At 38.3% G+C, this 27,977-nt stretch overlaps 2 protein-coding genes across 5 annotated transcripts; one reads left to right on the top strand and one right to left on the bottom strand.

The window, feature by feature from the left end:
* Positions 1-2,523: 2,523 nt before the first annotated feature.
* Positions 2,524-18,581, top strand: LOC117494923 (solute carrier organic anion transporter family member 1C1-like). Of its 3 annotated transcripts, none has more exons than XM_034145928.1 (15): positions 2,524-2,733; positions 5,626-5,765; positions 10,814-10,955; positions 11,692-11,824; positions 12,053-12,174; positions 12,454-12,600; positions 13,552-13,650; positions 14,288-14,536; positions 14,817-14,981; positions 15,575-15,770; positions 16,099-16,195; positions 16,623-16,807; positions 17,124-17,188; positions 17,510-17,627; positions 17,903-18,581. In XM_034145928.1, exons 2-15 carry the CDS (start codon positions 5,670-5,672, stop codon positions 18,126-18,128), a joined length of 2,040 nt encoding a protein of 679 aa, XP_034001819.1. In that variant the 5' UTR covers positions 2,524-2,733; positions 5,626-5,669; the 3' UTR covers positions 18,129-18,581. The 3 variants fall into 3 exon arrangements, with proteins under 3 accessions (XP_034001819.1, XP_034001817.1, XP_034001818.1); XM_034145926.1 differs by having other exon boundaries at positions 16,030-16,195; positions 17,903-18,128; XM_034145927.1 differs by having other exon boundaries at positions 2,551-2,607; positions 16,030-16,195; positions 17,903-18,128.
* Positions 18,573-21,911, bottom strand: LOC117494924 (B-cell receptor-associated protein 29-like). Of its 2 annotated transcripts, XM_034145929.1 has the most exons (8): positions 21,697-21,911; positions 21,081-21,187; positions 20,729-20,829; positions 20,472-20,619; positions 20,224-20,359; positions 19,861-19,957; positions 19,292-19,392; positions 18,573-19,174 (listed from the first exon to the last, which is right to left on the bottom strand). In XM_034145929.1, the coding sequence occupies exons 1-8, from the start codon at positions 21,778-21,780 to the stop codon at positions 19,142-19,144; spliced, it is 807 nt and encodes a 268-aa protein (XP_034001820.1). In that variant the 5' UTR covers positions 21,781-21,911; the 3' UTR covers positions 18,573-19,141. The 2 variants fall into 2 exon arrangements, with proteins under 2 accessions (XP_034001820.1, XP_034001821.1); XM_034145930.1 differs by lacking the exon at positions 19,292-19,392.
* Positions 21,912-27,977: the final 6,066 nt, after the last annotated feature.

Consider the following 27,977-nt stretch of genomic DNA (forward strand, 5'->3'; position numbering starts at 1 on the left):
ATTTAAATGTTTTTATTTAAATGTCTTTCAATTGATATTCTGTCAAATGTATCCCAACACATAGTTTAATATTCATTTTTACAATAACATGTACAGTGGCAGAACATGTTAATTGATATTGCCTAATGTACTCACAATCTACAGTATGTATTATCATTTTTCTTCACTTTTAGTGAGGTACCAGCTAATTCTGCATCTTACTCTGGGTGCTTAATAGGCATCTGTTTCGAGTGGTTTCATTTATAAAGGGTCTGCTGCATATTGAACTGGTATCCCCTTGGCAACAGAGAAACTTGAGACATGAGGTCTGACCACCATGGTGTGTCAGTGGGCTCCAACAAGGAAGTGGGACGTCATCCTGAATAAACCCTGAAATAAAGATGCAATAGTAGCCTCTTGTTTTTGTAGATTTTTATAAGAATTCCTTCCTTTTTCATGAAAATTGTCGCTTTCAGGTGAGTTGAGGAAAACCTTTGTTTAGGCATGGGCGTCACTTGGTTCGAAAAAGTGGTGGGGACAATTTCTCCAGACTTAACATCAGCATAGCAGAAGACAAAAGATGCCCCTCCCCTGGGTGTTGAACCTTAAGCACCTGCATGAAAAACCAATGCATAGACCTCTGGACCTGATGTGACAATGTGAAACTGGGACTAAGAAGGACTCTTGGTTGGTAACAAAAAATAACTCTCGGTTGGTACCAAAAATCAGGCAGGCATGTCACGTGTACTGGTGGGCAGAGAGAGAGAGAGAGAGAGAGAGAGAGAGAGAGAGAGAGAGAGAGAGAGAGAGAGAGAGAGAGAGAGAGAGAGAGAGAGAGAGAGAGAGAGAGAGAGAGAGAGAGAGAGAGAGAAAAATATCATAATAAAATAAAATCATAAAAATTAACTTGAAAAAATATATATAAAGAAATGTAATATGAAAAACAAAAAGATACAGTGATAATAATAACAATTCAAAACATTAAAACATCAATTTGTTTTTTTATATTTTCATATACAAATTGAATTCAAAATGTTTGCAAAAAATAATTTCCTTTATTATCTTTCTGAGTTTTCATGTTTTGCGAGTTTTAGTGTCCTGGCCAGCCTAAAGGTGACAGGTCATGTGGTCGAGTCGCTTCAAATCAATCCTGCCTGCACAAGCTGCTGTGTAGCTCAGTAGTTAAGGCAGGCACTCCATATCCACATCACTGCGAGACCGAGGGTTCGAATCCTGAACCTGGTATACAGTGGCGTTTTTATATGTACAAAAGTGGTGGGGCACAAAAAACTTAGATGTCTATATATAAGCTTCTGCAGTGACGTGCAGTGAGGTTCATGGCTGGTGAGGCACTGGCACTGACTCTTCAGGTTTACAAATATTATATTTTGACCTAAACCAAAATATAATATTATTTTCAAAAGCTTTTTTTGTCTGATGCTTCGATTAATTTTAAACAGACAGTTCAACAAAAGGATACCCAAAAAATGTCATTTTATCATTTAAATATTGAATTGTTCTCTCTTAGTAAGATCCCATTTTCAATAAAATGGCGGTCTTACCTTGACTTGAAGATGAAGTCCATTTTCCTATCCTTCTGGACAAACATTTCTATTACTTTTTTGTAAAAGTCCTCCTTATCTTCTTGTAGTTTCAAAAGTCTATCATAAATCTAATCCATAGATTTATGATAAAAAAATTATAAAAGTAGGGTAGACATGTGGATGTTATCCGGCTAATCAAAACGTGCATTTATCTAACAGGTACGTTTCCCACAGATCTTATTTTGAGCTATTTTCTAAAATCCTCTGGAGAAATCTCATTGCTTTTTTGTGCTTACTTCCTGGTTTTAGGACGCGCCACTGCAGCTCTCTCGTCTCCTCTTCACACAGCACACTTTTCGCGGCACACGTACTTACAGCCAATCAGCTCTGAATGATTTGAGATGACGTGTGGTGGGGATGGTAGCTCCGTGCCCCTCTGGTCATTATTTTTTTGCCACACACATTACATTACAAAATACTCTGAGCATGCGCAGTGTAGTTTTTACAGTCACGTTGACTTCACAGCGAGAGGAAGGGGCATAATCAGGTTTTGTCCCACATGGCTCTAAACAGCTCAATAGGCACACACTGTGACTGTAGACACACTAATTAGAAGAACACAGACTAAAACAGCAATGTACAGACGAATCAGATGATTAAACATGATCTTAAAATATATTTTATATATTTTTTTTTTTTTTTTTTTGCATTTTTGTAATCATTATTTGTAATACTTTCTGCTGACACTAGGTGGGGCTGTGCCTAATGACCAGTCGCCACTGCTGGTATAACGTTTCAGGCTGTATATATTGAAAAATAAATAAGGTGTTTGTCAGATTTTTTTTTATAATTATCTGTTGACCGTTTCTTTGCAGATGTTTTGGAATAACATGTATTGGCTTAAATTGTATTAGAGCCAAGTGAGAATGTGGGACACTGTCTGGTAAATTGTGCTCGCAGCTCTGTTTAGCATCACGTGCCTCGCTGTGAACACGCTGCTCAATCTGGCTCTCCCTCCCTGTCGCTTCCTCCCAGAAACCCACTCTTCACCGCGGCAGAGGAGCATGTAGTGCAGCATGAGCAGGTGACTCGGTCAGACTGTGTGCCGGTGAAGGCTTTTGTGACAGAACAGGATTATTCTGCCTCAATTTGTAGACCGATTTTAAAATAGGAAGTTTAAGACGCCTTGAGGGGAAAGGGTTTGAGTTGGGTAAGTATCATGATGTTCTTTTTAGTGAATACTCTGTCTGTCACTGACAATTACGCATGTATTGTTCACTTTACAGTTTACGTCTTTGTTTACAAAACTGCAGTTAAGTGAAGTTGCTGCGATATGGTTTGAGATGATTAAAAATGCATGTGATAGTGATAGACAGGAACTATCCGGGATCAGGTGTGTTTGAGGGCACCTGCTTTTTATGCGCATTTTCATTTGCGCATTAGAACTTAGAACTAATGGCTCAAAAAACTAAAACTTAAAAAATAGATACAATAAATTAAAAACGTTCAACGCTTGACTGATGTTGAAAAGTGTGTTTATCAATAACACAAAAATGCGATAAAATACTTTTAAAACTGCGTCCAATTATTTATGACGTACGCCACCAAAAAACATGTGATTTAAACGTCACTGAAGGGACAACAATTGGCGGCTGACGTCAAAGCAATGTCAACGTCAATTCAATATGCTTTATTGGAGTGATTCATTTTTGAAAATAACAACATGGACAAAATGAAATCCAACATTTAATTTATTTTTTGTTGGGTACATTTAACACATATAAATCAAACTTCACATTATAATAGTCTTTTCCGGTCGAAAACAACTAAAACCTAAACAATATTTCTTGCAAATAAAGTTATCGTATGTATTTTATATAATGGGACAGAAGCTTAAGGATATCCTGGTACTTTTTGCCTAGTGCATTTGACATATAGGGATACCAAGTATTTTTTCTAGCCTTCTAAATAGTATGGTAGTTTGGGTATGAAACACACTGTCTATTTTATAAACTTTTTCTATGTTTGACACTTCTCAATATGTCATGTCGTTGCATCTTCCTGAAGAAAACGGCCGACTGACTGCTCATCTTTTAACCGCTACAGACAGTGCACACAGCTGAGAAACAGCAGGGGCTTTGCATTATCTATCTGGTAACTCAATATGCATTGACTAATTGACCTGAGTGCATGTGGTATCACCCATAATGCAACGTTTACACCCTGTTTCTTGGTGTAGGCCTCATAGTTAATCAAAGTTAACATCATAGTGAATTTGCCAATAATCTAAGTATTTATCAGTGGGTTTTACTAAGTTACGCCCATGAAGTGTACTAAGGCCTTTTATGCACCTCTTTGATTTTATATGCAGGATTATTCTTAACAGCAGCCAAGCTCTAAAGGTTTACTGGATAACACATTTTATATTAAGCGCTTTGAGCACCAGGAAAAGCGCTATATAAATAACATGTAGTATTATTATTATTATTATTATATTTACAGTAGGGCACTAGACAGCACATTTGATTCTTTTATGAGTTTACCAACAAAACATTTCATAACCAGACCCGGGAGTGTTTTGAAGAAACAGGGAGTTTAAGATTGAACTATACAGTAGCTGCTCATGGAAATGGTAGGTACTGTATGTATTTTCTCCAGTTTGAACACAATGATCAAATAAGTGTCATTATTATATGCAAAATATTACCTCCTATGTGGACATGAATAGGTTATCCTGTTATGACTCTCCAGGAAGGCAGTTTAATGGTGCATACATTAGATTATGTAGCTGTCTGGGAGATACAAGCTTCAAAACACTCTGATGAAATATTTTGACTGTTGTTCTGAAATACTTGCCTCACAGTCTCCGCATGTGGTATACAGGTCTTGGTTAGATAAGTATGAAATACTTTATGTCAGCAGTTGCCTTTCTTTCATGCACAGTTCAAAGCCATGTTGTGGTTTGGTGGAGGGATCCATAGGGACTTTTCTTGTCAGTGAATAAACACCCCGGCTTTTAGACAGTGTCACAGCTCTGATCTCTCTTGTATACAAATCTTTTTACATTTCATAGTGAAAACACATACACTTTTAACATGGTGATGTTTTCTCTCTGACTTTCTGATCCCTCTATCTTTCTCATCACATGGCAAGTTCAGCAGAACTTCCGAAGGAAAACGTCTCGATGATCAAAGCCCCGAAGCTCATTGCACATTTTTCTGTCACTCATTACTTTTTTTTCAATGATCTTTCTCAACCCTCACTATATCTCATAATCTCTTAGTATCATTATGGCTATTAAGGAGAAATTATACTAGCAATTAGAGGAAAGAATGTTTTTGTGAAAATACAGTTTGCTCCCCGGTATGAAAAATACCATTTACTGTATTTAATGAGCTTCACATTGGCTTGTTAAGGCTTGTTTTTATTTCCCGGAAGATTCTAGAGTATGCCATCTGTTACATTTGATATGAGTCATGCTGTAAATTATATGCCATGATATGTACTTAACCTCCAGAATAAAAAAACTTCTAAAACACTAATGCCACTGATGTTTAAGAACATGTAATGCTCTGCTCATCTTGTTTGGACTTGCATCAAGTGATATTTCCATCTATTTCGAAAACTAAAAAACTGTTATTAAAGGTGGGGTAGGTAAGTTTGAGAAACCGGCTCGAGATCGCTAGAATTTGAAAATACACAACCGGAGAAAATCTGCCACTTCCTTATAGAGCCCCTCCTCCAACACACACGAACGCGCACATGACCAATGAGGGCACGAGATAAGTTTGTGCACAGATGGAAGGCTGACAGGCAGGTAGGCCATCCAATCATTTTAGCCGGCCCGGCTAAAATGATTGGTCGTGCTTTTTACAGTACTACGGCTTCCACAGATGACATTTTTTTATGGATTTTTTGTCAAAGCACTTAAGATATTCATTGCTATCGGGATGTTAAGAGCGTTCCATGGAATATAACAAAAAGTGTATCTCGAGCCGGTTTCTCAAACTTACCTACCCTACTGTACCTTTAATGAAAATAATAATTTGGGTTAATGAAAATGAGCTTGACATATTTTTTAAATCTAAATTTGATCCAACAGGTGTGAGTAAAGACAGCCATAGTGAAGTAAAGAAGGAGGCTGCCATGAAGAAAATGGACAACACGGCCGCAGGCAGCTGGACTCCTGATGACAACCCCACCCCCCCCACAGTGAAGAACTCCTGCCACCCCAACCTGAAGGTACTGTTGTTTTTGTAAAATATAATAAAATAACTAGCTCTGCCCTGACAAGCCCTTCTGAATTCATAACACAACCTCAACTGAAGTCAGATGCATGTTTTGAATTTGGGTTTTGTTGTACTTCACTTCACTATTATAAATGGCTTTCCTAATACTAAATTAGTACAAAATGTGGCGTTAAAACAAATTACATTTTCGTAAAGACAACACAGGACTACCACAATTATAAGAAGGTTTTTATTTAGATCTTCCTTAGAAATAACTTTATTTCCAAAATTCTTTATCTATGTCAAATGTATTGTTTTTTTACCATGCACACATCTGATATTTAAAGTGGCAGAGAGGGGCAAAAACTCACCCCACAGCTGGCTAATTGGGGCCGGATTATATACTCGAGAACTGTGTGAGAACATGTATGAAGTGTTTCAGCCTCAAAGGACAGCGAGCAAGCCTGTCATTTGACTAGCCTAGAGGGGGGTCACACAAATACCACTCCTATGATCGAGATCACATGTATGTCAGAGAGACACAGTGTACATACAGTATGAAGTGTGTAAATATCTTAAAGCTATAGATGTCATTTAAAGAGCCTTGAAACTTTAGGTATCTTTTTCGTGTTTTAATTCATGAACACCTACTTAAAGTTTGAGTAACGGGTGCTGCATGTTCCTGGTGAAGCCTAGTTGGTGTCCATGAGAGGTGTTGAGTGCAGCTGCTCTCGGTTCCCTTTGGACCTGATTAAGTCACTGTGAGAAATTCCTTGGACAAAGTTTTTAGCTCCAGTAAAAGAGGTCAGAATAAAGGGTCTGTACCTCTTTATTGGATTAGTATTAGATCATAGATCATTAGAAAGCTGCTTAGTGAAATACTTGGGCAACAATAACAAGGAATTTCAGTCATGCTGCCTTTTTGTGGGTTTTCCTTCCGTGTGGGGTAATCCTACAATAAACCTAACTGAGGTGCTTTTGATACTACTTGTAGCACATAAATGCTGCCAATATAGGTTTGTAAAGCCCGTGTTAGGATTGTATTTCATTCTAACATGAGCAATTTCTTAGATGGAGAGAATGACATAGTATTTATTTATTTTTTATTTTTTTATGTTTGAACCCTGAGGCATTCTGATATTTACATCCAAGTTTTTAAAAGTAAAACACTTTAATGAACCTTTAAACATTTGGTGAATAGTATCAGAAATAAATTACACCTATATCATCACAACTGGACAGGACATTTTTGGTTCCTAAATACAAAGGATTTGGTCCAACCATATTTAAAAAGAGAAAAACAGTGTAACAAATGTAAACATTATTAATAGCAGTTATAGATAAATGGATGAACACATAGATAGCCGTAGCAGCGTGGTGTCCATAGCAACAATGAGGCAACAGATCTATGACAATTTTAAAAAAAGTATGTTTTAAGAAGACATCTTGAAGGATGTTCCCTGTTGTACAATACCATCCCCATGTCAAAAAGTGGAGGCAGTTCCTTTAAATGTTGCCATCAGGCAAAATGCCGACACCATGATGGTAGTGTAGAGCCCAAAGTCAACATCATGAATGTGTGCTTTGTGCTTCAGATTTTCTGCTGTAGCATTGTATCCACTGTGGTTTAAATCGTAATTATGCACTTGACATTAGAGCGAAGCCTGCTCTTACATTGAGAGGCTTATTATTCAGCTGCAAACCACCCAGGTTGTTGCCATAGCTACACTGATACCTCATTACGCAGAGACCCCACTGTTTTTTAAAGGGACAGTTCACCCCAAATCAGAAATACATATTTTTCTTATTACCTGGTGTGCTATTTATCTACAGCTGCCACAGGAAGTGTGCATTTTCTCATGGACAATAGCTAATGCTCCCTAGTTCACAGGTAGTTTGGTATACAAAAAATAGTTCATTCTTAAATCTGCACACAAGAACAACTGAAGATTACATGTAGGTCATGTTTGCTGGAAAGAGACACTTTTTTTTTTTTTGCATCTCTTTGACCAATATCTTCCACAAAAAAAAAACATTCTGTGTTTATTATCAGCACTACTCCTAAGACGAATCATGTGTTTTTTTGATTGGGTTAACTTCTTGCTCAGCTGTAATGTGATTGCCGTGCTCTGGTCAAATGTTCACATGACCTAAAGTTTGAATGTGTTGCCAAGATGTAAGATCCAAGCCGTGTCCCACAACCACAGTATGACTGCTGCAGAATTTCGGGTCATTGGGATTTTAATAAGCAGGCTGGTTTTTGAGCCACTGTATTAATCCTGGCTTAAGCTGTCAAGTTAATTAGCAAGTTAATGCTGATACAGCATTCCAACTATATGTTATTCCAAATCTTGATTCCGCCCGTTATTTTGTCCGTCTTCTTCTCCCACATTCCACATCGCAGAAACTCCGTCCAAACGTTCAGCTCGGTCGGGAATCGATGGCTATTACTTTTCTCATTCATAACTTTCATAATTCCAGAGATACGTCCCATAATTCATCACATTTTTAACCATTGAAGTCAATGGAGAAAATCTTCAGACTTGAACAATCTTCATGCGACTTCAACTGCTAACTGTTCCTTCATACTTTCACTCAGAAATCTCATTCCAACTTTAAAATGTTACACATCTTTCTGACATTATTCGTGTAACACAACTTTTAAATCTGATTCTTACTTTTAGAGATATTAAACATTGTTCAGACCTTGGTACAGAGGCCTTCTTCAGATTTTAACATTAACTAGAGTGCGTGATGTCACAGCTAGAGTGTAGGAAATCTTGAAATTTGCCTTCATATTTTTTTTTAAAACTGCCATAATTCCCAAACCCTACATTCCTGAGACATACTTTTTCATGACAAACGTAGGAAAACATCTCGTAGCTTGAAGAATGACAAATAATTAAGCAAAAATAATTAAAAAAATGCCTCTTGAGGGCATGAAGTGACAAAAACGTTCAACATGTCTAAAGCCCATTGTAATTTCAGGCTGATATTTCCTCACAGCAGCAGCCGCACACCTTTAGTTAATCTGCCAAAAAGGCCACATTATTGACCCGAAAGTACACAAAAAGCACACTTCAGATACTCAAGGTCCTTGAGATGCTTCACGCTTTGAAATTTCACCGATATCTGTTACGGTTCTTCAACAAAACGTTCACATGTAACAGGTTTATCTCTCATTCAGAACAATGCAAATGCTCTCCTCTCACTGATTACTGCACGTTGACACGTCGTTAGCTCAAATATAAACACCTGTGTTATGGAACACGATGATGTCATAACTCCAACTGACATGCTCAGAGCAGCAGACTTCAGATAATGGTTAATGGTCCTGCCCTCAACAGCTCTACGTCAATTATGGGGTGTCATCATATGCCGTTTCCGAGAGAGAGGGCGATCAAGAGGAGAGAGAGAGGGCGATCAAGAGAAGAGAGAGAGGGCGATCAAGAGAAGAGAGAGAGGGTGATAGAAGAGTGAGAGGGTGATCAAGAGAAGAGAGAGAGGGCGATCAAGAGAAGAGAGAGAGGGCGATCAAGAGAAGAGAGAGGGCGATCAAGAGAAGAGAGAGAGAAGAGAGAGAGGGCATCAATGTTGATGTCTTGAAATTCATCTGTGAATTGTAATATATATAACAACACCATGTCAAAACGATGTGATATGTGAATTCATAGTTGCCTCTAAACGACATTCAGTTAACTAAGAAAGGTGGTTTGTAGGGTTGTGCTTCTCCTTAGAGCTCAGGCTATTTTCATCCCTGAGAGTGCAGGCTATGGTTTCCTCTCACCTGTTTCCAATTATGCTTCATGTCAGTCAGGGGCTGTCGGCTCATAGTGCAGTGGATGAATCTGTGTCCTCGTGGGGTTGGCTTCTCTAATCCTCCCTTTGTTACTGACTGTCAGTGTCCATGGGTGGCTTAGCTTAATACACTCTCTGGCCCAAGCTTTAACAGCCAGCTTTCCCTTTACTCATTCACATCCAACATTAGGGCTGTGCAATTAATCGTATTTTAATCTCGATTACGATTTTGGCTTGCAACAATTACGAAAACAGCGTAATCGAAATAAAACGATTATTTTGCTGTATTCCCTTTCGCAATGATGCTCTCAATTTGTGTTGCGTTATACATCCTGCCCGCGCGTGCGCTTTCACCCCTCCCTAAAAGCCCTCTCGGCCAGGTTGTGTTGTGACTTGCAGTCTGTTTAATAAATCCATATAACACGTTATAAGGGAAGCTTTAGTTGCCATGTCTTTATTCTCCGGTCCTCCATGCTCCGGTCTCTAGCGTTCAGTCAACTTTTACTAACCTCGTCAAACCGGCATCTCTTAGCTCGCTACTTCCGGTTTCCGGATAATATAAGGGGTTACCAAAATAAGAGTACTGCGTGTAGCAGTATAATTAAACATGACAGGTTGTGAGTGACATTAGTTATCATATTTATAATATATGTTTAGTAGGTTGTGGAAGTGCGCTCCAAAATATTTGTTGATCTTTATTGGTATTTATTATTTTGATATTATTTATTTAAATGTAGATATAAATGTATAATTTTAATTTTAATTCATTTTTATTGGTTTTTCAGTTGAATTATACTTAAAATTCAGGGTAATCAACTGTTAAAAACAACGAACAACCTTTTTTTAAAAAGTTCAATAAATTGATGTTTTCAAAGTCAATGAATAATCGTATTTAATAATCGTGATATCAATATTGACCAAAAATAATCATGATTATGATTTTTGCCATAATCGCACAGCCCTATCCAACATACATACACACATACACACAAACACATAAATACATACATACACACATGTCACAGTGCTTAGATATACGTTCTATCCCTTCATTGTTTTTTCATGTCTTTATATTCTCTTTTCAGTTCACCTTCCTTTTTTGTTTTCCTTTCCACTGTTGCGCTGAGATGTTTAGGCTACAGGATTTAAAATAATGTAATATAACAGGTAAACATACGATTTCAAATTGAAATGTAGTCATAAGTCATTCAAGGCCACAGTGTTTGACACATTGTTGTGTTTCCTCTTTCTGTATCTCTCTAGATGTTCATTGCTTCCTTGTCCTTCGCTTACTTTGCCAAGGCTTTATCTGGCAGCTACATGAAGAGCACAATTACACAACTAGAAAGAAGATTTGACATCCCCAGTTATCTGATCGGAATCATAGACGGGAGCTTTGAAGTAGGTGAGTATCTCAATTCGTTATTGCAAATGTGTCTCTCTATTTACTGACAAAATAGTTTTGGAGCATTAAGATGCTAATGCGAATAAACCAAGAATAAGTATTTGCATGCCTGAGAGCACTAAAGCATCCGCACAACGCCCTCTGAGCTTACCTGAGTACCTAGTTGACTCTTAATGAGCCAGAAACCCTTTGAAGGGTAGAACATTTACTGTAGGCTGGAAATGGAGGGATTTTGTGATGGTTGGTTCAAATGCACAACAGACTGGGGACTAGACTTCAAATACTGCCTTTTTATGCTCTAGATACATAAGTTTATTCACACTGGCTTTGATCAAAACCTATACAGTTCTCTGGTAGGTCAAATACTGATACTGTGAATTATAGACACCCATTTAGCAGTGGTATGTAGACGCACAAAAAAGCATTAATGTGCCCACCTTGGAGGTATAATTAGCTGTTTACTAATATACCCTTGGTTAAATCAAGGTGAATGTCTGTTATGGTTGTCTAAATATAAATTAATATCCCTTGTTTTGAAATCTCTTGAAGATAGCGTTCATGCGGTTCGGCAGCTTAATCAGAACAATACACAGGGTTCACAAGAGGTTTTAATCATCAACTTGTATCATTTAGATAATTTATTCTGTATTTTCTCTCTGAAGAATACTATACTAGTATACATTTGTTCAACATTGACTCACCTCTGTCTTCTTTACTGATCATCTCAACCTTGTAGGGAATTTGTTGGTCATTGCCTTTGTGAGTTATTTTGGTGCCAAACTCCACCGGCCCAAGATCATAGCAATTGGTTGTGTGTTGATGTCCTTTGGGACCTTCTTGATCGCCATGCCCCATTTCCTCATTGGCCGGTAAGATAAATGTCAAATCTGTATGCATGCATGCATTGTAGCTCACAAACTTCTCCCATGTACAGTATTTATTTCATTTAAGTATTCAAGCACCACAAAGCCAATGTATTGACTGTAATGCATTTTTAAAATGATGTTTGTATTTGTGCTTCACTATGTGAGTATCTAACGATACCTGATGCTTTCTCCCTTCCCTTGTTAACAGTCACATTGGTATTTTGTACGCAGCTATAAGATCGAAACATCAGTTAGATGGTCAGTGAATTCAACCAATAACCTCTCTCCATGTCCAGCAAGCTCACCTGAGTCCACCAGGGCAGGTGACAGACCCTCGTTACTGAACTCTAGAGGTAAGATTAGGCTGCTTAGTAAAAAAAAAAAAACACAAAAATGGGAATATTGGCAAATTCTTTCTTTCTACTTTACTCTGACTTTCCTAGAGTTTTGTCATTGAGATATGATGCACCAAAACCAGATTTCTCATCATGGTTGATAATATGAATTAACAAAAAAACGAAGTAATATAGAAGAGAATGCATACATTAAATTAATTGTCAGTTTTTTACCATTTTCAAGAGGGTTTGACTTCTCAATACTTAATCCACTTCAAATGTCTTTTTGAACTGCAGGCTGTGAGCGAGAGTCCAGTGTTTCAATGTGGATTTATGTGCTTCTGGGAAATATCCTGCGGGGAATTGGAGAGACTCCAGTACAGCCTTTGGGAATCTCCTATATTGATGATTACGCACAAACAGAGAATGCTGCCCTCTATATTGGTAATGCACCTTACTCATTTGCTATGTTAGTAGCTTCATGTGGTATCATTAATAAAGGTCACTTCATTATCATTGCCGTTCCTTCAATAAGTGGATTTCCATTACATTTGTGTTATAAGAAAAGAGGTTTTTATGTTCAGGCAACCAAGAAACAATTGCTTTTTACATTTTAGGCTATTTCAGCAGCTATATAGGATGTACTAAGGATGAATTGGGATTTTTTTAATTTAACCAGATGAAAACATTGAGACAAAATCTAATTTACAATGCTGACCTGGCCAAGAAGGCAGCAACGTTACACGTTCTTACACATAACACAGACATATAAAATACAGAAAACACAACTAAGTAAACAGAAAGACGAAAAGCAGTCACTACATTGTGCACATTTGGGACAGTAAGGTACACTACTTATTACTGCAAGAGCAGCTGGTGGTAAGGACCTCAGACAACTTCAATTGAAAACAGGCTATTGGGACAAGTGCCCTCAGTTTGAGGCTTGATTGAAGGTCATTCCAAGACCAAGGAGCATAATAAAAAAGACTCCTTTTTCCAGCCTCAGTCCGCACAGCAGGAACCTGGAACCATATCCAGGCACTGGTTCTGAGTCACTAACTGGAGCAAATCTGGCACAAATATACAGTGGAAGCTTACCTAAAATGGCTTTATACAATAATAAATACCAATGCTGCATCCTACGCATAGTAAGTGAGGACCATCCAGTTAGGCTATACAGTTTGCAATGATGAGTCCTATAGGGGGATAAGATGACTACATGTTTAATGCATAGTGTACATGCTTTTGCTAAAAGAAAACAGACTTGGATTGATTGTATTCAAAAAGGGAATGTATTGCAGTACAAATACAGAATAATAATTAGGCATAGGATGTTATGTTTGTAGGTGCTAGATGTGGATAAATTAAAATACATTTCTTTGTTGTATATTCTAGGATGTGTCCAAACCATATCAATTATCGGTCCTGTCTTTGGGTATCTGCTGGGGTCTCTGTGTGCCAAGATCTACGTTGACATTGGCTATGTTGACTTGGGTATGTAATCTGACTGATAACCGTGACTGATTCATGACAATGTTAAGATTTGTAAACTGTTGTTGTGGATTATCATTTCTTCACGCTGCAGAAATGCACTCTGTGAAGAATTGGATTGAGAAATAGGTTGCTGTACATGGGGATGCTAGAGCTGTGCCAGACACAACACACCTGCCAAGTGGAAATGATTTAGAGCAGAGTAAATCCTGTCATACAGTTCATTCTGACTGGGAAACGCATTAAAGCTGTTGTAAACACAATTAGATCAGAAATCTTTATTAATCCCCAATACGGAAAATCTTTTGGTTCCAAATCAACTCATACATACAATACATTTACAGTTAATAACAAATACACACCTCATGTTTAGACATTTTGACTTTGAACATTATAAGTGTATGTAAGGCACTTTAAAAATGTATAAATTCTGCTTTTTAAATATATAATATATGTAAAATAATAATAATAAAACAGGACTAAAATTCATCAAGATGTCGCAATAAAGTCCCATGACATATTTCCATTTCAGTCCTGAAGTATTAAAAAGGAGTAGGCAGGCAGGAGTGCGTCTGACACGCATAAAGCAAACTACATTTCATGATGAACATATGTGCTAACAGGAGTCTTATCTTTTCAGAGACGCTGACCATTACCCCTAGTGATGCCCGCTGGGTGGGTGCATGGTGGCTGGGCTACCTTATCGCTGGGATCATCACCCTCATGTCTGCAGTTCCTTTCTGGTTCCTGCCAAAATCACTGCCCATGCCCGTGGATAAACACGATAGCAGCTGCACCCCCGAGCAAACCAGGTTTATCAAAGATTCCCCAACCATGGAGCACAAGTTCAGACCTGAGGAGCCGGCTAATCTACAGCAGATGGCCAAAGGTATGATTATAGTCACACCAAGTTAAAATGATGTACATTTTGAATGTGAGTAGTGGCACCATAATCTGTATGGAGTCTTAAGTCAATCTTAAAGGTTGTCAAAAATTATATTTTCCTTATATCCATTAACAAAACACTATTCAAATAAACTTAAGGTCTGTTATATTCAACATATTTGTAATCTGTAAAGGATTAAAAGGTTTAGAAAAGCATCAAAAATCTTAGTTGTAAGTAAATCAAAGCCTATTTTTAAGTGGTTTCCATTAACTTCCCCACACAGAATTTATGCCCACATTGAAGAGCCTCCTTGGAAATCCTGTGTACGTCACTTTTTTATGCGTGACCATCATTCAGTTCAACTCTCTCATCGGGATGGTGACCTACAAACCCAAATACATCGAGCAACACTACGGCCAGTCAGCATCAAAAGCCAATTTCCTCATGGGTAAGCAGACTGTTTATTACCAATGTTTAAAAATATGTTTTGTCTGTCTGTCTGGTCATTTCATCTTGGTAGATGAGCCTGTGTTGCTTCACTGTAAGACAAGTATTTAAGGAATGCAAAGAAATGAGAGCTGTATGATCATCATAATGGTTTCATGAGCCAGTGTTTGATGAATTTTGTATGTGCTGACTCCCACATCCCTCTCAAGTAAACACTGCAGCTTCTAAATGACAGCCAGGTTTAATGAAACCATTGGACATTGAGTACTTCTGTTTATTGGCATTTATTTAAAAAAGCACTTTTTTCTTAATAAGACTCATTAATTAGTCAACCCACATAACAGCATAAGTAAAGTTAGACGAGTAGAAATGCATTTATTATTTTCTCTAACATCAAATGTCATTTTCATGTTTCATGCCATGACTTCAATACACTTTGCATTACATATGAATGAGACTACTACTATCATATGAATAAGTGCTCTGACTTTGATTTCTTTTAGGGAGCAATGTTGCTGCCTGGTACTGCTAGTTCATGTTATATCCTCCTCCTCTGTTCCTTTAAGAATCTATTATATTCTGTGGTTTGTGTAGGCATGATCAACATCCCGGCTGTGGCCCTTGGGATGTTCTCTGGAGGGGTTGTCATGAAGAAGTACAAGCTGGGTATCATGGGAGCAGCTAAATTTGCCTTTGGGACCTCCCTGCTGGGCTTCTTCCTGTCGCTCTTCTTCTTCGCCATGGGCTGTGAGAACTCCAAGGTGGCAGGCGTCACAGTCTCATATACCGGGTATGTGAAGTCTGGATACACTTCCTCATGTCTTAGTGGAATATGTAACATCAGAGAGAAGGAGCTACAGTGGGTTTGAGTTTGGGGAAATTCTAAAATTATTCAGTACAGCCAACACGCATCTCTTTCGTGTTTTGTTGCCTTTCTTTGCCTTTATTTTCATACTCCTTGCACATTAATGGTTGTAGCTTCATATTTGATGAATTTTTCACATGAGCTGTCAATAATATATGCATGTTCTTCATGTTGTCCCATGCAGAGTCGAAGGCTTGTCTTATCAGGAACAGTCTCTCTTCTCTGAATGTAATTCGGGCTGCTTGTGCTCCAGAAGGGATTGGGATCCAGTGTGCGGAGAGAACGGGATCACCTACGTGTCCCCTTGTTTGGCCGGATGCTCCTCGTCCACTGGCTCCGGCAAATATACGGTGGGACCTCCACTACTGATTTCATGTCACATCCAGATTTCCGAGTATAATTTATTTACAAATTGAGCTCAATATTTTGGCTTAATTACATTACATTACATGTCACTTGTTAGACGCTTTTATCCAAAGCGACTTACATACTCAATACTGTGGGCAATCCCCACAGGAGCAATTTGGAGTGAAGTGTCTTGCCCAGGGACACAACGACATGCTGACTGCAGTGGGGTTTTAACCTGTGACCACCTGATCCGAACACCAACACACAACCCACTGAACCACACGCCTCCCTCCCTAATTGCAACATTTTATTCATCTCATACCCATTTTCCCTGAGGCCTACAGATTAACAAATGACATTTCAGATGTATTTGCACTACTTTTCCCTTGAAAGTGTGTCATCTATCATTCATGAACTTTTGTTGTTTAGGTGTTTGCGAATTGCAGTTGTGTAGCACTGCCTGACACCCAACAAGTCAACCTGACGGCCTCTCTGGGACAGTGTCCACGCAGTGACAGCTGTGACAAAGTCTTTCCTTACTTCCTGGCCCTGTCAGTCCTCAGCTCCTTCATCATCTCTCTGGGAGGAACACCAGGCTTCATGCTGCTCGTCAGGTTCGTCTTCAAACCCCTTGTGGAATCATTGGACTCAATCCACATACAGCAATACGTTGGAGCAACACCTCATCTTGTCTTTCTTACATCTCCAATTGATTGAAACTTGAATACGATACAGTCTCATCAATGGAGATATTTCACAAATAAAATAAAAAGTCAGGAATTAGAAGTTTGCATGAAAGCATTTTGTAATGCTATTTCTTAGAGTTTTTTTTATGTCTTCTCGTACAAAAAGTGTATCATTATTCTTATTGAAGTGTTATAAGGTTACAAGTTGAGTTTCCTTTTAACCGCCTCATTATTGTCTCTATAGGTGTATTAGGCCTGAGCTGAAATGCTTTGCTCTTGGAATCCACTCGTTGGCCACTCGTACCTTCGGTGAGAAGCTTTTTGGTATTCTGTACATTACTGTCTAGTTAGTGCAAATGTCAAACAAACAGAAATCTCCTAAGAGCTGACATTCAGAAGCAGATGGACTAATGTGTGTGTATGGAAAAAAAATATTTTAAAGATTATTTTCTGTCACCAAGTGTTTTAGGCACATATTTTCCATTAAAAAGCTTTATATGAACCCTTATTATAACCAATACAATAAGTATGATTGGTCATTTTATAATGTCACAAATGATATCTCACTTCGAAGCAACCCTTTATGTGTTCTTTGTTTGAAGTAACAACATATTTTGAATTTCAAAACAGCTGGAATACCTGCCCCGATATACTTTGGAGCCATAATCGACACAACCTGCCTCAAATGGGGGAATAAGATGTGTGGAGGAAGAGGAGCGTGCAGAATATATAACACCTCAGCTTACAGGTAAATTGATTAGTAGAACTTTATTTAAACGCTTTATGGAATATCCAATCGAATATCTTGTACAGAGATCACTTTCAAACAAGACAAAACATCTATGACCAAGGCAGCTGTCCTGGTAGGCTGCAATACTTATTTAAAAAGTATTAGATAGATGAAATATATAAGGTGTTATTGTTGCTATACCCTTACCACTAGTGATTCAAAAATAATAGTTTAACCCATATTTTGCCAATTGCTGATTGTCCCCTTACTGTATTGCTTCCTTTTTTCTGCAGGACACTGTACCTGGGCCTGACTCTGGGCTTACGGACAGCCTCCTTCTTCCTATGTTATCCAGGCTTTGCTCTACTTAAAAGACACATTAAGATGGAGGAGAGAAATGCTTTGACCAATGGCAGTGCAGAGTTGGAGTCTTTAAGAAAAGAGGAGAACAGCTCCACACACTGTGAGCAGTTTATTCCGGCCTCGGACTGCATTCCTGACCGAGAGACTCGCTTGTGATGAACAGAGGAAAACACACTGTGGACTCTTTTCATAGCACACAGAGTATATATTTGTACAGGATTTGTTAGACAATGAGTCATCTTAAGAATGTAATTGTGCTGTGTTTTTATGTTGGTTCTCGTTTTTTTGATTAAACTTGATAACATAGATTTTTGGATTCATGATGTATTATGGTGCCTGAATAAGATGGTTAAACGCTGTCATGGGAGTTGTGGCTTTGCTTTTAGCTCAGAAGAGATACGTTATTGAACAGGTTTGTAGACTTTTACAGCTGTTGATATTGCTACACCCAGGCTAAGACAATATTTTCTGTGAACAAATAGACTCAATAAGCAGATCAGAGCAAGAGCAGCACAGAAAACAGCTGCCCTCTGCCCTCTCTCTTACATTTAATCATTGTTGGTGTCAATGTGCCTCTTTAAAAAAATAAACAAGTAATGTCATAATTGATCTCAGCATGGCAATTGTTGCGGGTTTTATGTGTTTATTTGTGTGTCATATACAGGACCAAATTGTCAACAAATTACAAAATGTCAAGAGAAGCCAGAACAGCAATCTTTATTTTAAATGTAATTAGTATATTAAAGGTATTATGGCTTGAAGATAGATCTACCATTCCAAAATGCTCAGTAATATTCAAAGGCACTTTATTCAAAACATTTGAACATCTTTTAAAACAAGTTGAGTGCTCTCTTCCCTTTACAAATGTCAGAATGCATAGCAATTCACAAACCGGTTAACAATCTCTCTGCAGTGACACAAAGTTAAGCATAATAGCATAATGTATTTCTTGGATGTTGTTTCAGTCATAATCCAACGTTAGCATGGGTCCCTGAGACAACATTTAAACTCATTTGTACACTTCTAATCCTTAGTTACATGCAAAGCAACTACAAAAACATATTTAAACAAACACTCTGCATATAACACACAGTTTTAATGTGATGAGAAGAAAAGGTATCCCTGTACTGAGGAGAAACCTTACAACAATAGTCTCTGTGTTCATGTGGTTACAGATCCTTTTTATCTCCACTCTTGACATTCTGTGGATCAAGCAGAGGATTAAAAACAGAATGTTTCCAGTATTACGGGGGTTAATATACAGTTAGATTTTTTATCTACTTGCACACATGAAGTAGAGCTGTGTGTGACTTTTTTACCTGGAGTTGATTGTGTTCAGTCAAAAGTCGGTCATACTCTTGTGCCAGACCTTTAGCCTGCCTCTTCATGGCCTCCACTTCAGCATAAGATTTACGCACAGCTACACACACAAACAGCACTACATCTATGAAATGCTCTGTATATCTCCAATGCCCCTAGAATGGGCTTCTTTTATAATACTACAGCTTATGTAAGATCAGTGATGGTCCATGATCTAGTTTAGCTTAGTTTAGTTTATTATTTTTTTTCGAGCGTGTAAACCCAAAGAAAATACAAATGAAACAAAAGGTGATACAGACATGATACAGTACTATACAAATGAATGCAATAACAAAACGAAACATTTAATTAATAATTGAATAATCTGTAGTATCATTGTCTGATATCAATAAACAACAAAGCTTTAGCTAATTACACGTCCGAAAAGGGGTCGGAAGAAGTTTACACTTTATGAATGTTTAAAAGTGTCACAGTGTGCATAATCCTTACTATACAGTAAGAACAGTTATTTGGTTTTGAAAAGTATCACTCATGATCATACTATATAAAAGAGGTGATGCTTACTTACCTTGCTCAGAAGTCTTCACTTGATCTGCCAGCTTCTCACTGTCCAGCTTCAGTACCTGGTTTTTTGCTGACATGGCTTTTTCCTCATTTAGGAGAGCCTGAGAAAACAAATAATTATCTTTAATTACCAACAGAAGACCACAGAGCTCCAAATTACAAATCACAGAAATAGTTCTCTGAAAAATACTGTATGAATTAATGCCTACACATTTTAAAAGGTGGACATGAGTCAATAATGCACATTTAGGTTACATTGAAGGTACCCTGCAATAGATATTACACATTTCTGGAATAAAATGAAAGTAACACGCTTTAAAACTACAACAAGTTTTAGTTCTGTCATCAGACTCAGATTAATTCTCACTTGCTTAAGCTTCAGGTTGTCATCCTGATGCTGCTTTGCTGCTTTGACAGCACTGTCCATCTGTGCCTGAAGACCTGCACTGTTATCCACGGTGACAGCAACCTGGTTCAGCAAGGTGACAGTCCTGCGCATGATACTGTGATGAAGGACAGAAAAAAAGGCAGGGCAAGACAGGATATCAGAAAGAGAAGTGGACAGGAGGTCCCAAACACATTCTGTTAATACATGTATAAGATAATGACACTAACAGCCAGAGGAAGAGAGAGAAGCCAGATATGTAGAGGTTCCTCTGCGCTCTGAACAGCTTCATGTGGACGTTGTCGAACAAATTTGGGTTAATCTTGACATCGTGCATGGGCTCAGCACCTGAGTACTTCTGCACCTCCCGGACAGCGTCTGAGTGGGCAGGGGGACAGAATGATGATGCTGGCTCTGCTGGACTGACAACATGCTGTCAGTCCACTCAGTGTCAGTCACTGTCTGTCACTCACAGCAAGGCACTTACCAAGGAAAAGAACAATAAGAACCATGATCATGGTAAAAAAGCATTTGTTCCAATATGGAGTTAACCAGTTCCATATTCTCCAGCTGAAAACAGAACGCCATCTGCAAAATAAGTAAAAAGGACATGTGAGTGAAACATAATAGATCTTCCCAGAAAGGACATGCATGCACTCTGCTGGTGGTTTGTGTGAAGTGTCTATTTCATGTTTGTTATTTTACAATCAACTCTTGCAAAGGGCTCTTTTTTTATTGTCTTATTTATTCAGACCATCATCCTCTGCACAGAAAGCTAGGCATGAGTTGATGAATGAACTTTTGATTTATATATGGGGTTTTTGTTTGTTTTGCAGTACCTGCGTGCTGATATGAAGGGTATACACAAGATGAGGTTCAATGCTATCTCTGCATAGAGGAAGAAAGCCACGGCCGTCCACTGGAGCGTCATTGTGACTGTGATTTCCTGAGGAGATTAATTAAATCCATGTATAGAATGACTGGACCTGGACTGCAATATACAACTATAACTTTGAGAGATATCATACTATTTTCCATTGAATAATAACAAGTACATTAAAAATAATAACACAGTTTTTACTTTACTTTACATTTCATTTAGCTGAAGCTTTTATCCAAAGTGACTTACAGTAAGTGCTGTCCACCATGAAGAAACAAGCTCAACAAGTAAGAATCCTGCAGGTATATTAGCCTTCAAAACGCCATACTAATGTGGCTAAGTGCCACTGCTCTGGCTTCAAATAGGCCAAACATTTCCCCAAACAAGTGCCGTGGAAGTCCATACACACACAAAACGTTTCTAGGCCTACAATATAAAACAGGCAATCTGGGACAGGCATTCAGTCCATTTGCTATTTATAGGCTTTTACTTTGAAATATATTCTAGCTCCTTATTTTGTTTAAAAGCAAAGGAGGTCAATCTATTCAAAGCAATAAACAGAGTTGTTGGCTTACCAGACCAAGTTGCACGATCAGAAGAATGGGAAAGTGAAGACACGCATGCGCTGACACACGTTCACAACAGCTGCTGGTGAGCATCTGAGGAGCTGCAGATCTAAATACATCTCTGCTGGCTGAGTTGACATCATTTGTCAGCCCCTTTGGGTTTGTTAAAAATTACAAGCTGACCTACCAACCTAACTGCAAGCTTTATTGTCAGTCTACAGAAAGTGCAAGGTGTTTTCTTTTTGTATTCCTTGTGTGTGAGCATGTTTGCTGATAGCTTCTCACATTTCATGTCATGGTACAAAAATAGCCATGTGACGAAAGGACACTCAGTCAAGTTATTTTATAATAATTAAGCCTTGTTGTTTATTAATTATCCTAAAGCATTTTAAACAAAGCATACTTAGTATTTTTAATATCTGTGGAAATTATAACTATTTCAGGCCATTTTCTACAGAGGAAACCAAACAATGGTCCACAAGGGGGCGATGTTATCTAATTACATAATATTGCTTTTGCACAGGGGACAGGAAGTCGTGTACTGTATGTATTGCAGTTATTGCAGTGAATTAAATCCAAGTATTCCCTTTGCCAAGGAGATATACAGACAGCCGACAGTGTGGAGAAAGGGTTTAGTTTACATACCAGCTGAATATAAATAGGTGTCACCGAAATAGCAGATAAAGACTCATTTCAAAAGCTCATTCAATACAAAACGACTTGAAAGGATTCCTCTTTTTGTCTATTTGTGCACCCTTTAAAAAGGAACACAAACAGCTATTGACTTGCTCATCTAGCTTATAAACATATAAATTGCATGGGTGTGTTGCTCATCAACAACTGAGACTGAGGGAAATTCTGGAGCACAGCCTTCGGCACACTCTTCTTTCTTTTGAATAATGAGTTTTCTTTTCACCAAATTCAGCTCCAATGACTATTCAGTGTATTTTCCCCCACTCCACTGCATTCGGCTTGCAGAGTGTATTCACAGGCTTCCTATGTGGAAGAGACTGATAGCTGCTATCCTCTTTGACTGCATGTCTCAGGAGTGCTGAGGAGCAAAATGTTTACAGCTGCACCCAGTGATAGCTTTTTGAGAGTGGCCAAATGACTGTAGCAGAACTGAATGTGCTTTGATTGCTCTCCTCTCCTCACCATTTCAGAGGTCGCAGCTCAGGAGACTGAAGAGTCATTACAGCAAAATGCCTGCAATAAGCAGATGGCCAGGCATACAGTGATGGTGGTGGATAGTTTTAACCTGAGAACTCCATCCATTTGATGTATTGTCAGTTCAGATCAAACCACTGTCTGCTTTGGGATCTCAGGACATTTTACCACGTGCTAAAATATAAGCCCTATAAAGTATAATGTGGGTTACATGGGGTCTGCACACTGCTGTTTGTGCCCAGAAAAAGCCTCCACAAGAAAGTGTCCATCAACTTTTGTCATGTATATCAAAGATCCTCACCCTGTCTCTGAGGGGTAGCACAGATTCCAACCCTGCAGGATAAATTCAATTCAACAGCTTTTATCCTTGAATCTCATCATTCCAGTCACTTCACAAACGTGCGACTATAGCTAAAGGTTGGACAGTAAATCGACTTCTAAATTGAGAGCTTTGCCTTCAGGCTCAGGTGCTTTTGTTGTCGCTATAATGGCCCGGCATCCAACACCTTTATGCAATTTGGCAACCCTTTTTGCCTGTCCCTGCTTGAATGCTAAACACAGACACACATGGGTTAGGACCATCATGAACTCCCTATTGGTCACGTTGCCAAGGGTGAACTACCTGCTGGGTCATTATGAGCAAACAACCTCAAGTTTCAAAAATACTTCCTGTTTTGTTCACTTACCAAAACTACTGACAAAAGTTCCTCAATAGTGCACTCTCCCGCCTACACTTCAGACAAAGTCAGTTTTTTCTCACCTTTACAGAAAATGCTTGAGCACAGTGTCCCCTCGTGAGACATCTAGTACATGACCACCTAGAGCTTTTTTGCTTCTGCAATTGCAGAGTTTGAAGTTGTGTTCTGGTTTGTTGGTACCTGAACACTCAGCTGGAGGCTTGTGAGTAAGACTTGGAAAGAGAACAAACATACTGCACAAAAAGCAAAATTCAAGTACACTGCTCACACAGAGGGAGAAGACATAATGAAACCATACACAGAGAAGGAGAGTCAGACAAGGACATAATTCACACACAGGGAGAACAATGAAGAGGTGAGAGTGAGTCTACTGTCGGAAGAAGATTAAAATCCTGTCTGGATGATCCCACATATCTGGAATGAGGCAACAAAACCAAAGAGAGATTGGTTTAACCATAGACCATAGAGTGTATAACATTTTCGACATTTGCCCTTATTTTTTAACTTCATTTTCTCTTAGCCTATTGTTTTTTTGCCAGCACCATTACGGCAAAGTAAAGGCCTTGGTTGTGAAAATCAACTTGTCAATAAATCAAATTCTGAATCTGAATTCGGACTAATGGACTAATTTTGACTAATACATTGGTGATGTAGCTGACTTTATATTTAGTCTTTAGGAAGAGTCAGAGGATTTTTTTTCTTTGACTGGCCTCTTTGCCTGCAGCACATTTACAGGGGTCTAACTCAACTAACAGCCACAGAAACACTTAAACTGATTTCTTCACGATACAAGTGTTAAAAAGCAGCTGTGGCCTTATTCTACATAAGCGCTGTAATTCCCTTTCTTGACTATTGGTGGCGCATTTCTAGAAGTGCACACCAGGTGTGTGAAGATATCAGGTGAAGTTGGACTGATACAGCCACCAAGCTTTGTTGGGCTGGATCCTCATGCATGCTGCAGCCAAATCTTAAGCTTTGGATTCTGGAACTTCTCTTCAACAGAATACCTGTGCTGCATCTGCTCTGGAAGAACTGAGATCCCAAAACACAAGGGTTATCAGGATCAAGGACGCACCCATGCAGGTGAGTGTTTTTTTAGCTAGCTGTTTGGCTAACTGTAGTTTTGGTTGGCTGCTTGCTTAACGTTAAATAGTCTTGCTTTTCAGCATATATTTGTTGTCAATTGTGTTTGTAGAAACGCAAAGTTCTGTCTGCAATTGGAGTTTTCTTACTCAGTTTCACAGATTGTCTGAAGTCAGGATGGTTAGCAAACCTCTTAGCCCTCTCTCTGAGCTACTGGGTTTCACTTAGGGACCATCAATAAATTACTGTTTGATGGTTTTTTCTCAAATGAGTGCACACTATGCAGAAATATGTAATGGGTCTGATGTGGCACACATTTATTGATTACTGACCTGTCATGAGTTTATTTAAGGAAAACATTTAAATGGAAGAGCATTTGCTTTTTTGTTCAATAGCTTCCATGTTCTGTAACACAGTGACTATAGGCTACCAGATAATATTACTACACTGGACAAAAAAACATTGTGTTTTTGTTTTAATGGTTCAGTTTGATATAAAGTTACCTTTTTTTATTCTTGATCTTTTTACTAGCTTCCATGTCATGTGACTTAAAGGGTGCAAATCAATGCAGAACTGTATTATTATCTGGGTTTCTCTTGGGGACCATCAATAAATTACCGTTTTACACAAAATCATGGTTTATTTTAAATACCCCTGTGATAAATTGCCCATATAAGTGCATATTATGCTAGAAAATGATCATGTGTCTAATGTGGGACACCCTTATTGATTACAGATGTGTCATGAAATATTTATAGGAAGATCATTTCAGTTTTTTTGAATAGCTTCCATGTGAAGTGGCTTAATGAGTGCAAATCAATGCAGCACTATATTATTACTTGGACGAGGGGTAACTCCCCCTTTTTTATTGGATTTTATTCCTTCTATTTTATTAAAATATTTCATGTCATATGACCCAGTGACTCCAAATCTATTCCAGATATTATTAATACACTGCACAAATAAGACACACCCCCTTTTTATATTGGAATTTAGGGCTTCTTTTATTTTATGACTTGACTTGGACTTGTTATTTATAATATCCTTGTTAACTATAAATAAACCATATCACTCACAATTACAGCATTGCATAATTACGTTTAAACAACGCACTTAATGTACTGTGTCAGCAGTTAAACAGTAAGTTAACAGTTTTAACCGCTGTTGCAACCCCATATTGAGCTACAGCTGAAGATTTCTAGAACAGACCACAGGCAAATGTTACAATTTGTTCTTTTTGTATTAAAATGTGGAGGATGTAAGTGATTCTGAGATTCTGTGTCCAAACTCTTAAGCAGCCCACTAACTGTGGGTGTTGCAGTTTAAACAATGCCTCTCTTTGGATTGTGATATACAGATTTTGTTTTTTGAATAATGAAATAATGCCAGATAATAATTTCACAGTATATCTTGTACTCGCTATTGACTGTTTCCCAGCAACGCTATTTCAAGATGTGCATACAGATATGGGTAAACAAAGTTTCACAGAAATACTGTGAGAGGAGTTGAGGGGGAGTTATTGTTAAAATGATGGGTGGTAACTGTTCGGTATTGAAAAGATGAACACATTTCATTACAGAGTGCATGATTTATATGAATATAGGGATATGGTCAGATCCCTGAGAATAGCTTTTTCCCCAGAACATGTTAACAAAAAAACTTCTGGTTTAAGGTAAAGCAGCACACTGTTTCTAAATGTTTTGGCCACTAGCAGTAGTTTTCACCAGGCTTTATGGAGAACTAAGAATAGAGTATGAATCATTAAACATATTAGCATTAATGCAGAAGTGTCTTGTAAAATTCAACATTGAAATGTTTTACAGCAATTTTCAGAAATGTGTCATCATTCCGATCATGAACAAAACAGTGGCCCAAATAATAGTAACAGTATTTCTCCAAAATGATCCCACAAACTGGTCAATTCTTTACTGGATCTATACCAAGTTTCCTCTTTTTAGCTTGAATGTTAAGTATGCAGGACAGGCTGGTGTTGGACATTGTATTGAAGAGCCAGCTAGTGCTAACCTTTTGTACTGATGATTCAACCATAATGACTTTTAAGTTAATCTGAACCCGATATTGTCTATTCAGAAAATGAATGGGGCACTGGACACAGAAACTAACATCTGCCTCTTTGCATTTCATTTGTTATAAGAGGACACTTAGAGGAGATTGGAATCTGTTTAAATGTTAAAGTCTTTTAACATTTTGTCTTATCTCAATACAAATCTACACCCTGTTGTGTCAGGCTCAAAAGGCCGGGCTGTGGTAGTGAGTTTTGTTGTGGTGGTCCCATTCATATCTTTCCATGTGTGGATAAGAGTGGCGGTATAATCGGCAGACAGGAGTCATCACTGTGGGGAGAGCTGGAGGGCAGCAATCTCCTCTCTGCTGCCTCCCCTCTGCTGCCTCCCCTCTCAGACACAGTGGTTGACACTCTGTCACTGCCTGATAAAACAATTCGACTCACACATAGCTGCCTGCACATGCTGTATGGGCTGGAGTTAACACACATTGCTGAATAGATGCAGGCTCAAACACACTGACTGGCAGGTGCGCACCGTCACACCGTCACCAGGCATGCAGCCACCGGCACTTCTGATGTCTTTTTGTCCTTCATATTTTGGCTTTCGTGCAATAAGAATCATTTAGTCAGTCCCTTTGTCTGAGCAACATTTTCTAAAAGATAATTGCACAAGATAATCACACATTCTTTTCAACAAATGTAAAAATTCTTCCACACTAAACATCTCAGTAACAAATCTTGAAATTATATGCTTTTCCAGTCCAATTTGTCTTTATGAAAAACCAAGATTCTTTTTAAATTACAATAATCCAGGTTGTCTACTTGTCATGCATGGAAAGTTGATTTTCTCTGTTTACCCCCAAAGGATTATTTTGTTTTCAACTGTAAACTGGATAATAGAGAAGAGCACTTTGTGTGTCATTAAACGTCTGCTATCAACTGATAAGAACAGTTATCTACACAGCATTGATTTAAAGGCTGTCTGGTGTGCCATTTCTCTCCAATACCACACAATGATGCCATTAAGGTCAAAGCAGGTAGAGGTCATACTCCATTTGGCTGCCATTTGATTCCTGGTTTCTACCCGGGAAATACATTTTCTTGTACAGAGATTATAGGTTGTACATATCAGAGTCGTACATCTTCCAGCTCGGTAAAGTGTCCTTTCATCTCTCTTAATGTGGCTTGGTGAGAGTAACATTTGGAAAATGACCACAAGCAACAATTTGTCAAGCTGTGCTGGCTGGTGTGCTCAATTCACTTTCTTCTTCTCCACGATAGCAGAATTACAGTTGAGTGTTCGCTGACCTAATGCA

Source organism: Trematomus bernacchii, unplaced genomic scaffold, assembly GCF_902827165.1.
Source record: "Trematomus bernacchii unplaced genomic scaffold, fTreBer1.1, whole genome shotgun sequence".
Lineage (NCBI taxonomy): Eukaryota > Metazoa > Chordata > Actinopteri > Perciformes > Nototheniidae > Trematomus > Trematomus bernacchii.

Excerpts from the sequence above, each read along its gene's own strand:
- LOC117494923 (XM_034145926.1), top strand. The coding sequence starts at position 5,670 with ATGAAGAAAATGGACAACACGGCCGCAGGCAGCTGGACTCCTGATGAC. Across the intron at positions 5,766-10,813 it reads CCTGCCACCCCAACCTGAAG|ATGTTCATTGCTTCCTTGTC; the intron begins GTACTGTTGTTT and ends GTATCTCTCTAG. Across the intron at positions 17,189-17,509 it reads GTTGGCCACTCGTACCTTCG|CTGGAATACCTGCCCCGATA; the intron begins GTGAGAAGCTTT and ends ATTTCAAAACAG.
- LOC117494924 (XM_034145929.1), bottom strand. The coding sequence starts at position 21,780 with ATGCTCACCAGCAGCTGTTGTGAACGTGTGTCAGCGCATGCGTGTCTT. Across the intron at positions 20,360-20,471 it reads TTCTCTCTCTTCCTCTGGCT|TATCATGCGCAGGACTGTCA; the intron begins GTTAGTGTCATT and ends CCTTCATCACAG. Across the intron at positions 19,393-19,860 it reads AGTGAAGACTTCTGAGCAAG|CTGTGCGTAAATCTTATGCT; the intron begins GTAAGTAAGCAT and ends TTGTGTGTGTAG.